The following is a 13,641-nucleotide window of genomic DNA, read 5'->3' on the forward strand; positions in this document are numbered from 1 at the left end:
CCAATTAAAGACGAGGGAATGTTGATGGACAGCGATAGAAACAAATCAAAGGCTAGAGTGCTGCGTCAGAGGGGAGTTGCGGAAGGAACCGTCTCGAAGAGGATGGATGAATTGCAGTTTTATGGCTTAAGGATTGGGGCAACAAGAATTCACGGTGAAATCACAGAACACCATACATAGAATCAGTGTCTGTAATGGAGATACAACTACGATGTTGATGAAATCTCATGGAAGTGTTCACATGGGTTGCATTGTGCACGGCCACTAACATCTATGTGACACGCGTTAATACTGCATTCTGGGTAGAAACACACACATTAACACAAACCCATTCTGTAGCTTTTTAATCAAGTACCAATAGACTAGAGTCTTTCCCCCAACTTCATACCCCATTTTCCATGTAAGAAACTTCTGCTTCAGTAGTTACACACAAATGAAAATAAAAACGAAAGAAAGAACAGTCACATTTTGTTCTATTATAACAAACTGGTCGGACAATAAATACCAATGTTTTTCACATCCTAAGAAATAAACACATGATCACAAAATCCAATAAAAAATGATCTGCAAATCTAAGAAAAATATGAAAAATGTGCCATTGTGCATGTAAGAACAGATGTGATATGGAGTGCAATGTATAAACAGCAAACTGTGACAAATTCAGTGCACTGGGGAGGCATCTTACAACCCTACAGTCTCCCACCTTCAGGAAGTGCATTTACAAAATGGAAAGTCTGACACACTAATACAATTTTGTAAACATAATAAGAAAGTACCATCCAGATGCTTGATGACATAAAACAACAAATCTAAGTCGGTCTAGTAGTGCTTCAGTGGTTTTCCTATTTTCTCATCTACAACTTTCTGTAATAGATTTTTAACTCTGGTATAATTGCTATGCGGACGCATCATCTTAACTAACTTTGCTAAGGTCTCTAGATCTGGCTGTGATGTATGCCCTACCTTTTGCAAGGCTCTCTTAGATTGTATTCGTAACCACCCGCCATTTTGTATTAAGCTAATGCTTGACTACTGGTTCTCCCGCCTCTTACATTAAGAATTTGACTATTTTGTGTTTCCATGATAAAACTGCTGATTGTACACAGTATAAGTCCCGTTATGCTATTCAGGGTTGCTGGTAAGGCACAGAAAACCAATGGCGATCTTCCAGTCAGTAACTCTATTTTTCATAGGTAGCCTTATTTTCTAATAGTTTATGTCTGTTTGCTTCTTTTCCAGTCCAGTTAGTTGCTTTCTGTGATCCTCACTCTCACAAGTCTTCCCTGGCAGTGCCCAGGACGAGGGGATGTGTGGCTTCCTTCTTCAGTAAGTTCATGAAATCAATCACCTCACGGCCACCCTAGAGACAGAGACAGATGGATGAACAGTGTTGGAGGACTAGCCTGATCGCTACATTCACCATTCTGTTTCACTTCACCTATCAGTCTGACACTCCTCCCCATTGAAGCTGTTTGAGTCTAGGGGTGTGGCACAAAACTAAGCTATGATTAGGCTGGCTAGTGTTAATAGTGCATATGGGCATCTTTGCATTAATGCGTGTTACTCTGTCCAAGGGACTCACCTCATATCGCCTTGGTTTGTCCTTCTCCCCCGCCGGGACAAAGTAGATTGTAGGGAAACTGGAGATAAGCACAAAACCGAAACACCTGATTCAGCAAATTTGAACTAAAATGTCAGATTCAACCAGTGACTATTCAAAGACTGACAAAATCAGACAGTAGGGGGGGGGGGGAGGAGTGGGCAGGAGTGAGGGAATTGAGAGGCTTACCCCTGGACATCGTAGCTTGGTGGAACATCATTAGCGGTGGCATCCATCTTTGCTATAACGATATTGGTGTCAGCCGAAAGCTGAAATTAGGAGAATAACCAGAGTTGATGGCAATGTGTGCGGCCCCCATGGAGAGGACTCCACAAATCTTTGTTTTTGTTACTTCCACACAAAGGATAAGACAGTATTAGAATAGTATAGATGCTGGCACAAAACTGTTAGATATCTCTTGGTCCTGAGCATGGACTGAAAATTAAATCATCTCGACTTCCTCTAATGAATGTGTGTGAGAAGGGGAGCAGATGTACACCTCACCTTTTCCCCCAGCTCAGTGTATTTGGGCTCCAGGCTTTTGCAGTGTCCACACCAGGGGGCGTAAAACTCAACAAGCACGTCCTTTGAAGGGTCATTCACTATTTCCTCAAAGTTATCTGCCACCAACACCTGCAGTGGGAAAGTGCATTTAGTCAAAACATTTGGTGACTAATTATTCCACATTGAAATAGGCTACCCTTTTACTACAATGGCCACAAAATAGACATGTAAGATTATGGTAGGTCAATATTTTTGACTGATTTTCGTTTACGTATTTACAAGTAACTTGTAAAAGGGTGCCACCAACAACTATAGGCAACACAAATAAATGTTCTGTCTAGGAGGCATAGCCAGGGCCAATGAGATTACATATGTAACAATGTTGTTTTCAGAGTACCGGTATGCAATCTGTGTGGCCTACATTGGGGCGCCATCTAGCTACAGCAGCCAAAATGTTTTGTCCACCAGGCATAGCCCAGTGCCAGCAGTGAGATGGCACCGTCCACTTCACTCCTTTTTAAGTTTATAATTCCACACCTTGACTGGGCCGTTGTTGTTTTCCGGCGCGTTTTCCGACTTGACGTGCCTCTTCAGTCTGCCAGCAAAGTAGTCCTCCAGGAACCTTTCCAGGGACTTACCGTCCCGTCTGCAACGGACACACAGAGGCAGGGCGTCAGCTGACCAGAAACACCATAGTTTAGTTCACCCAGGGACCTGATGAGGAGGATGCTACATTCCAGAACATCTATCTATCGATTATTAGAATATTCAGATAGACATTTGTGAGAAATATGTAAGGGTACAGAATTTGAGTCCTAGTATTAGTCCTAGACATTGACTTTCATCTGCAAGATTGTGAACGTGACACATAACTGAACACACCTCAGTGTTACATCCTTCTACCTAGAAAACGGATGAAAGAATAATACCACGCAGCAATATAGAGTCAATGTACCCTAAAGAGATGGGACTCTGCAATCCTAACAGTGGTGGAAAGCTCATTCCATTGTTGAGAAATTATAATGGATGGGATTGTTGTGAAACAGTAGCTCATATCTGCATAGTATCCTCTTTCCTTGTGAGCCGATATTAGGCCTAATTGTATATTTGAATGTCATTTCTATTATTGTAAAAAAAAAAAAAAATTAACAATAATGGCAGCCTGGATGAATTACATGAGGAATAGCCTGAGTTGTATAGCACAGGTTGTGTAATTAATTTTCCACTTTGGCACCACAAGTTCACATTGAACGTATTTTTCATGACTACGGCTGCGTTCGTAAATTCGCTCTGGAAATCTGATCAGCACTCATGGAATGCCTCTGGTCCAATCAAATTACTTGGTCCATTTATGACGTTGAACCCAGTGTGCGCTCCGGCGCTCTCAGAGCGAATTTATGATCGCAGCCTGAAATGAGAGCTTTCATGAATCAATCAAAAAAGGTTTACATGCCATGTGCAATGACAAAAATCTGAGCCGGGTTGCAAGGGATAATGGGAGAAGGCAGCGGGGCTAGAAGGAGGGACAGTGAGGAAGAGGATAGCAGATCAGCCCTTCTCATCGACTGTGATCAGTGAAAGTAAGCTGTAATGTTGACATGCTAGTATTCATATTACGTAGGCTATAACTAATATATAAAACGTATATTTTCACGAATCAATTGAAGTTGCCTTTGAATTTGATATCAAACTATTACTAAGAGGTTGAAGTAGAGATTCTCAGTTTTTATTTGGTGGTATTTGTATAAATAATGTATTTTCACCATTAAGAAATGACACACTTTTAATGCATCGTCCCCTCTTTCAGGGTACTCACGTTACTCCTGTCTCCCATGAAAATTCCTAACTTTATTCTGTGATCAATAGGTTGCATTATCAAAGCCGACTCACGCTTATTGATGTCAGATAACATTTCCCCCGCTTCAATTCCCCCGAGACAATTCGTGATGGCCGTATGAGAGTAGATAGGATATTTGCGAAAACAGGAGTTGGTCCCATTGCTAGGTCGATGTTATGATAACCTTATATTTAAATAATTTCCACTCTTCATCTCTGTTATTCATGAGCTGTATAAACTTGATTTTGCCAATCGATCTGATAAGGCAAGTTGATAAGGCAAAGCATCGCCAACCATTCTCTTTTCACAGCTTGTCACCACCTTGTGGTGGCTTTCGGCAGCACTTCACACGTCTTCACAACTTGTGTCGCAGTAGCGTGACACGGCACAGCAGCACTGAGGTAGACCACTGTTGTGATGGCAGTGTGAACTATTTAAACACTGGCCTACCGTACGATGGATGTGTAACCAAGCCAGCACTCTACAGCGTGAATGGGGGTTTAGTGACTCACGTGAAGTCATCCTGCATGGTGTACTTGTGGCCGTCTCTGGTCCGGATAGTGATGAGGGGCAGCTCGCCCCTGTCCGATGCCCCCAGACTGAACTCCTCCTCCAGTTCGTCCTGGAACTCTGCTCTGTCAGCCACGGCGTAGCTCAGCCCCTGGGACTGGAACTGACTGGCCACCTTCATTACCCTGAGAGAGGGAGGAGGGAGAGGATAAAGAAGGGAAGGGGGAGGGGAGAGGGCAGAAAGAGAGGGGGTAGACAGAGAGATGGGAAGTACGAGGTTGTAACAGGTGGAAAAGAAACAATAACATATCAAAAGAGGTTAAAATGTGCCGGGCTCTAGAGTGCAACCATTTCGCCGATAAGAGTACCAACCCGTTAAAAGGCTCTTTTCTTTCACAAGCTCTGTGTGTGGATGAGCTATGCTTGGAATCCTTCTTGTCCATCTTTTTTTTAATACTTTATTTTTCTTTTCTTTTTTTACATGAATAACAAAGAACAAAAAAAACAGACAGGTCATTGTGGGTATCGCATTCTTACATATGTCTTCAATAGTTTGCTTTGTGTCACAGGTTACTTTGTCCATTAGTCATAATAGATTCAGGGAATATCAGTATCACTCTCAGTCCATCTTGTCCTCAGAGGGAATCAGTAAGGTTGTTGTCCGTACAGGAACTTTGTGTGCCCTTATCCAATCTCTCAGTCATAGAAGGAATAATTGAGAAAATAGAATAAAAAAAAGTAAAATTAAACAGGTTGTGATAAATTATAAAAAGAAAAAACATACAGAGACCATTTGCGTTTGATAACACACAAACCCCCATATAGAGCTACGTTGGGGAAGAGGAAGCAGCATCCACCCCTCTGTATAGTATCCATTTCGACCAATACCTATACATCTTATCAATACATAATCTCAAGGAGAAGGTGAGACTCTCCATCTCAAACATTCCCTGTATTATTGTTATCCACTCTCCTTTTGTTGGAGGATTCTTATTCAACCATTTCTTGGTTATTGCTTTTTTGCTAGCTACCATTAATATTTTAAGGAGGTACTTATCCTGAGTACTAAGTGTGGTCGGTATATTAGTCAAATATACAATATCGAATCTACATTCAATCTCCATTCCCATTATCAAATTTATTTCTGAAATTATTTCTAGCCAATATGATTGAATTGCTGGGCATTCCCCAAAAAATTGATAGAAATCAGCCATTGAATTGTTGCACTCTCTCCAGCAATTCCCGGCTCCCGGTGTACCACTCTGTAAGTATTTTCTTCTTGGGGTAATAAAAAACCTAATAATGTTCTTCCATGAAAATTCTCTCCATTGTCCAGAGCTAGAGGTGGTGGATTGTATTTTACATATGTTCAACCATTCTTCCTCAGTTAGGACTATGTTTGCTTCCTTCTCCCACTTAAATAAATTCTTGACACCAGTTTCTTGTGGGTGTTGCCCTTATACGCATCAATAAAAATGTTGACGAGACTAATTTCAGAAACCTCATTATTCTTTATATTCTTATCGAAGTAATGCCTCAGTTGTAAATACCTGTAGAAATCTTGTTTCTATAGGTTGTGATTATCAATAGGATATTGAAAGCTCTTCAAGCCTGTATTAGATGAAATTAGGCAATATGATGTAATTCCCTTCCTGGTCCATTGTTTAAATCTTGGGTCCAGCTGTCCTGGTTTAAAATCTCTATTATATGCCACCCATCTTAGCAGCTGTGCGTCTTTTTCAAGTTGAGTGTTTACATAACCTCCTTCTTGTCCATCTTAACAGTTAACATCAAGCTCAGGCTCAGAAACATATTTATTAAAAGACCCCATTTCATAACATTACATACGTGCCATACTTTTATTTAATTCCAGACCCCAGACTAAGGTGGAGAGCAGTGAAAATTAAGATTTCTTCCACTACAATTTGTAATCACTTACGTGCCCATAAACATATCATCTGATGGTGGTTGAAAAGCTGATGAAAATCTCAACTTTCTAACCATGCCAAATGTGTGTCTCACCTCCCAATATGCTGGTAAAGTAATTGAATAACAATCAAAGAATACCATATATCATGAACACACCTTTAAATGTCTCAAATCAGATTCCTTTTCTTTTTTTAATCACTATTGGGTTTCAGCATGGACAAATCAGATTCCTTTTCAGTTACCTTCAGACAAATACAGTACCTTGGAGATAGAGAGAGGCTGGAGCAGGCAGTCTGAATTGATATGCAGCCATCTCAGCTGTGTATCAGTCAGTCGAAGATGCACATGTTTGGCAATTTTTAGTTTGCCTCATGGTATCGGATTGGTAAATAGCATTCCGTACCTGATTCCCGATCCAGAATTTTAGACCACTATTGGCCCGATAACAATGTTCAGTATCAGATCGATGCATCTTTAAGATCTACGGTTGTTCTTAGAGTTGTATGTATGTTCAGCAGCTGTAGGACGATACATTTGGATGAATGAGACGCTCCAGCATCAATAGCAGGAATCGACAGCCTCTGCTGCTCATCAATCCTTCTGATCTGACCAATTAAGAACCGGTTCCAAATCGTACATGGTTCTCGGGATCCACCCCTACATAACACAAGTTGTCTCTGAAGTGTATTTCGAAGATGATTAGCCTAAGATGTTGGTGCGACCAAATCATGTGTTGGTTCCACCAAATGAAAAATTGTAAACGCATAGTCTAGAGCCCTGACGTGTGTACATTTCGTTCCTTCTCTGATTTCCCATATTGCCTACAGTGCTGCAAATCACAGAAATATCTTTATAACTCATTAGCACAACTGGCAGCTCTCACCTGTTCCTCCAGTAGTTGGTGCCCTTGATGTTGCGGAGGTAATCCACATCATAGAAGGCGGTGAGCAAGTCCCGTCCCCTCAGGTTATCTCTGTTCTCAGCTGTCAGATGGGGGCACAACCCAAACCTGATTGGGTGAGGAGGCGCATTAATATAACATACTATTAAGTAAGCCCATATTAGAGCTACAAATGCATAGAGCAGCATTTGTGGACATTGTGGTTTGCAGTATATATGACTATATATGTATATGTGTTGTGTATATGTTTTATCCACACACAAACCACTATATTTAACATAGACACACATACACATTCTCTCTGATGAACTGACGGAGGGAAGCTATCGAGACAGTGGCACCAGACTTGACCACGCCGTCCTCAAACTTGCTGTTGAGTCGGGGGGGGCGGAAGAGCAGCACACTCCTGATGTAGACAGAAGACACACCAATGAGGAGTACAGTTTATTCAAAAATGTTTGCTATTTATAAATCTTTTTACCACAGTGAATTGTTCCCTCCAAGACAGACATCTCAAGCAAATACTCCACTCACCACTAAAGTAGCCCTAAAATTATGTTTTTTTTCAGACCCCTGTTAGGCAAGCATGTGTAAGGGAAGCTCATTCGGTAGCTATAACATGCAGTGTTTTAGTACATACTCTGACTCCACGCCATGTGAGAGGCCCAGGCCAATATCTATGGTGTGGCCGAAGCGGTAGCCTTCTCTCATGGCGCTGGACGCCTTCAGAAACTCAGCCAGCTGAGAGCTGTCACTGCCAGAGAAGAAGCCTGACCAGATAAAGAGAAGGGAAGAAATACCTTAATCGCTGAATGTAAATAAGAAGTAAAACAGGAAAGAAAGACATAGGAGATTAAAGGGAAAAAAATTAAAATGAAGGGAAGGTGGAAGTAGGAACAGGAAGAAGGGAGAGAACAAAAATGTCCACAAAGACTAATGCTTTGGTCATCATGATTAGAAATGAGTTGAACTCACCCACCACACTGGCCTCAAAATTGTTGATAAAAGCATCCAGGTTTTCCGCGGTGCGCAACAGAACTGAACTGGGACCTGCATGTTTCTTCATGTAGCTAACAATACCATCTGTGGAACCATGATACACACAACATAACACAACATGACATCTCATCACAGGCACAAACACAAACACGTTGTAATAGTAGTTGTATATGCGGCACCTGCACTCCTGGGTCCATCGTAAGCGGCAGAGTCCTCTCCATTTCGAAAGATTTTCAGTGTGGGGTATCCATTGACCCCAAAGCGTCCACAGGTTTCAGAGTTTACTGTGCAGTCTACCTGGAGGGCAGGACTAACACTGTTAAAATGTAAATGCAATATGGGTCATTTTAGCAGATGCTTTTATCCAAAGTAACCTACAGCTGAAAACTCTCCACATCACCTACCTACCTTACCTGGACATTTAGTTAAAGTAGTTGGTACAAGTAGGTTTCAATAATACTCAAAGTATGGTTCTTTAAGAGGCCTGTTCTAGCTTCCTGTGAGCAGAAGACACATGGCAACACTGGCAACAATGTGCTGCTGTACTGCTCCAATTTCAACCGCAAATGAATGAGAAGTGACAGAGAGGCAAGCCCATACTTTGTAAAACAATACATAATCTGTAGAAATAAGCTTATGGCAGGGAGGGAACACAAAAGAAACCTGAAAGGGTAAGTGAAAAAAACAAGACTTTCAACAAGTATTTGGATGCAAGGAAATACAATGCATCCTCCTAAGTGTGCGTGAGTTGGACACAAAGTATACTCACTTTAGCCAAAGGTACTGTCCCTTTCAACTTGGTTGCTGCAGTTTCATACTCTGGGGCCAGTTTCTGACAGTGACCACACCTTTATAAGGATATGAAGGGATGAATGTTAAGAATAAGAAGAGTGAAAAAGAGCGCTGTGTTGCTTCGATTAAATTTGCAATAACCTGTATCAAAAGGGTGCTAATTAAAAACAAGGTCTAAATAGACTGAACAAAATTGTTGTGGCTTGAGCTGAAAAAAATGTGGAACAATAAATCTGCAACAACTATTAAGGCATTTATTTTGTGAAAACTGTCAATCTAAAATTCTTTAGATTGGTTTATCATGTTTTTACAAACGTGCCTACATCAGGATGTGAAACACAGTTTTTACAAGTCAAGCCACAACATAGTTTTGTGATTTACTCTTCACTTGGGAAGAAAAACAACACAGGGAATAGCTGTGAGCCAATTGTAACAGAAGGAAGCAGCAACTTCTCTTGAAGAAATACAAACAGGCAGACAAGGTGCCAAAAGGAAAGCATCTTTAGTCAAAACAGTCTATGTTGATACTGTATGTCCACTGTTAGGCCTAATAAGTTCAGTGTGCAAGAAAAATATATAATATGCTGATGAAGTATGAATTAGGCTAATCTTTCATAATGACTCATTATGTTCAACGTCTTACTTATTCATTATGCCATTTCACTACGACACAGGAAATAGCTAAGCAATGAGTATGCATAGCCACTTGCAGAGTTGAAGTGCGATATGAATGAAGTGTGACAGTTGAGATGTGTCAAGAGAATGTAATGACTGTCCAGTAACGTTACTCAAATGTCATCGAGACAATTAGTTGCATAAATGACATTGAATACATGCATACTTGAATTGAATTAATATAAACTGTTAAACATATAAACATTCACATTGCATTTGTAATTGGAGTGGACGTCAATCTTGCATGCTCAAATGTCATCGAGACAATTAGTTGCATAAATGACATTGAATACATGCATACTTGAATTGAATTAATATAAACTGTTAAACATATAAACATTCACATTGCATTTGCAATTGGAGTGGACGTCAATCTTGCATGCTCTGCAATTGATACAAACTTGCTAGCTAGCTAGCGACAAGGCTGCAAGGCTGCATACCAAGGAGCGAAGAACTCCACCAGGACAGTCTCGTGCTCTGCGACCGAATACTCGAAATCGGAATCTCCCAGCTCGAGCACATCGCTCGCTGCCACAAAGAGGTCGTCACGGTGGTACAATGCAAAAAGCAAGAACAAGTGGAGGGGGCAAGAAAATGTACCCATTACTATTTGTGAAATCAATGGCTGTATACAGCTTTTACTGTCGTCTCGTCTCCCGGTAGCGAATTTGCGAAACCTAGGATGGTAGGGGAAGGCAGGGCAATACCGCTACCTGATTGGTACTTCAGTTGGCACTTCGCCAACCAATCAGGTAGCGGTATTGCCCTGCCTTCCACTACCATCCTAGGTTTCGCAAACTGCGTTCTCGCGAGGTCCAATAGTGGAACTCCGTCCACCTACTTCCGATCAATGTAAACGTATGTAAATAAGAATTTCTTCAAAATAAAAGCGCCCACGTTAAACCTTAGAAATAGTAAATATCGATAAAGAAACCACAAATGATTTGTAACTATATCTGGGAATAAACATGTCATCTTCTCTATGTATTATTTGTGTTTTTAAGGGTTTGTAATTATTTTAATATCCAAATAGCCCTGATGAAAGACTACATTTACATTTACATTTACATTTTTGGCATTTAGCAGAGGCCTTATTCCAAAGCGACTTACAATCAATACATTTGAATACTAAGCATGTGAATCAGCAATCCACCATTCGTTGCAGGAAGAGTAATCTAGCTCGGGCCCGGGGCCACTGATAGAAGAAAAAACCTTCTCCCTATCGCCTTCTACTAAAACGTTTTTTGTTTGTTTTTGTTTTTGTTTTCTGGAGAAACTGAGAAACAGTACAAGGGGGGCAATAGAAGTTCTTAAGGGCTCTGCACACAGCGTGCGATTTCTGTTGCGCGTCAACGTTCCATTTTGAAGTTTGAATGGAAGTCTATGAGAAAATCATAAAACATCGCATCCCAATGCACACAGCGTGCGATGCAATTTCTGTTGTATGTTCTCATAGACTTCCATTCAAACTTCAAAATGGAACGTTGACGCGCAACAGAAATCGCACGCTGTGTGCAGAGCCCTTTAGGGACACAGTAGAGGGGAAAGCGGGTGTCTTTAGGAGACGTAGTGGTGAGGGTCAGAAGATGTCTCAGGAGGAGCAGTTAAGATGTAACCTGAAGAGATGGGTCTTCAGTCTACGACGGAAGATGGGTAGTGACTCAGCCGTTCTGACGGCCGTGGGGAGCTCATTCCACCAGCGGGGAGCCAGTGTTGTGAAGAGACGTGATCGGGCAGCCCGACTGCTGTGTAGAGGAGGTGGGGCCAGTCGGCCAGCCGAGGTGGAGGAGCGGAGTGAGCGGGCAGGGGTTTGGGGGGTTACCATTTCCTTCAGGTAGGCAGGGGCTGTCCCTTTAGCTGCCTGGTATGCAAGCACCAGGGTCTTGAATCTGATGCGAGCTGCTATCGGGAGCCAGTGCAGGGTGCGAAGGAGAGGGGTGACATGCGAGTATTTGGGGAGGTTGAATACCAGCCGGGCAGCAGCATTCTGGATGAGCTGCAGAGGTCTAATGGCTGAAGCGGGGAGCCCAGCCAGGTGTACATTGCAGTAATCCAGGCGGGAGATGACCAGTGCCTGGGTCAAGAGTTGCGCTGCCTCTCTGGTAAGGAATGGTCGTATCCTTCTGATGTTGTAGAGGAAGAATCTGCAGGAGCGAGCCGTTGCTGCAATGTTCTCCGCACAGGATAGTCGGTTATCCAGGATCACTCCAAGGTTCTTGGCTGTCAGGGAGGGGGTTACAGTAGAGTTCTCCACTGTGATGGAGAAGTCTTGGAGAGGGCAGGCTTTCCCGGGGATGAAGAGGAGCTCGGTCATTTTAAGATTGAGCTTGAGATGGTGGTCAGCCATCCAAGTTGAAATGTCAGCGAGACATGCTGAGATACGGGTTGCCACGTGTACATCAGACGGGGGGAAGGACAGGAAGAGTTGAGTGTCGTCTGCGTAGCTGTGGTAGGAGAGCCCATGTGAAGAGATTACCGTGCCAAGAGACTTGGTGTAGAGGGAGAAAAGTAGGGGCCCTAGGACAGAACCCTGGGGTACTCCAGTGGAAAGGGTTCGTGGAGAAGACAGCGATTCTCTCCAGGTCACCTGGTAGGAGCGGCCCGCCAGGTAGGAAGAAAACCAGGAGTGTGCGGTGCCAGAGATGCCCAGGTCTGAGAGGATGGAGAGAAGGATCTGGTGATTGACTGTGTCGAAGGCAGCAGACAGGTCAAGGAGAATGAGAACAGAGGAGAGGGAGGAAGCTTGGGCAGAGTGGAGGGCTTCCGTGACAGCAAGGAGCGCAGTCTCAGTGGAATGCCCAGCCTTGAAGCCGGATTGGTGGGGGTCTAAGTGATCCATCTTCCGGAGATAGTCAGTCAGTTGTTTAGATGCCGCGCGTTCAAGGGTTTTGGAAGGGAAGGAGAGAAGGGATACAGACTACTGCACTCCATAGTGGACACATATGGACTGTACACAAATAATATTCCATATTACTACCAATCTACTCAACAACACTTCTAGTATACATATTATTAAGTACGTTTCAACCATGGCGGTGTCATACAAATAATGATTCGTCTCCTACTGTGGACCAACAGTTAAAAGTGCTACCTCTAGATTACATAGTCCATTATGCATTCACTGCAATGTAAGTCGCTTTGGATAAAAGCGTCAGCTAAATGGCATTTATTTTTGTTTTGTTTTTACATAGGGAACACATAATGCACTGTACACAAATAATAGTCCAAGGCTAAACATTTTTACTACCAATCTACTCAACAATACTTGTGTACACAAATAAACACATTATATACAAAATATAATTGGATATAGCAGGACCAAAGCAGATTTTGTTAACAACCACCCCTATGGCGGTCATAAAAAAAGAATAAAGATGGTTAAAACGGTTTGTAACAGCCCTGATTCATGGCTCATTGTGAGAACTGTAATCACCTTTGAGGGGAGTCTAATGGCAGTGTAAGTTTTTTTATTTTTTTTTACTGTACCCCCAAACCTTTATCGTTATAGTTAAAAATAGTGAAAAATAGCTACTTTGAACATAGATCCATCAAATGTAGCCCTTGCATAAGTAAATAACAAACCACAAACCCACAGGCTTGCTTGTAGCTGGAGTAGACAAAACGTGAAACAATGAGCCTAAAACAAAAACCAAAGCGCCAGCCTGATAAGAGTGGACTATTCAGACACACTGGGACACCAGCTGAAAGTTGAAAAGATTTTTCACAAGACAGAATGTCATGTATGCCACTGACAACAATGTTTGTATTTTCCAGAAACCTCTGTTATCCTGATGATGGAATGTCCACTGTTTTACGTAGATTTTTTCCCTTCACCCTATCCTATACTTTTCTTTTTCATGTCTTTTATACATGATACAAGACAAATAAAATAAA

At 42.1% G+C, this 13,641-nt stretch overlaps 1 protein-coding gene across 1 annotated transcript; it reads right to left on the minus strand.

Annotated features, from left to right (window-relative positions):
* Positions 1-333: 333 nt before the first annotated feature.
* pdia7 (protein disulfide isomerase family A, member 7) lies at positions 334-10,351 on the minus strand (the record flags this gene model as incomplete). The annotated part of the gene is made up of 13 exons (XM_080540802.1): positions 334-1,360; positions 1,583-1,640; positions 1,790-1,869; positions 2,105-2,233; positions 2,642-2,750; positions 4,454-4,636; positions 7,264-7,389; positions 7,574-7,687; positions 7,922-8,051; positions 8,257-8,364; positions 8,460-8,577; positions 9,050-9,128; positions 10,188-10,351. 13 exons carry the CDS (start codon positions 10,349-10,351, stop codon positions 1,271-1,273), a joined length of 1,488 nt encoding a protein of 495 aa, XP_080396928.1. The 3' UTR covers positions 334-1,270.
* Positions 10,352-13,641: the final 3,290 nt, after the last annotated feature.

The sequence above is a fragment of the Nansenia antarctica genome, assembly GCF_963989245.1.
Source record: "Nansenia antarctica genome assembly, chromosome: 10".
Classification (NCBI taxonomy): domain Eukaryota; kingdom Metazoa; phylum Chordata; class Actinopteri; order Argentiniformes; family Microstomatidae; genus Nansenia; species Nansenia antarctica.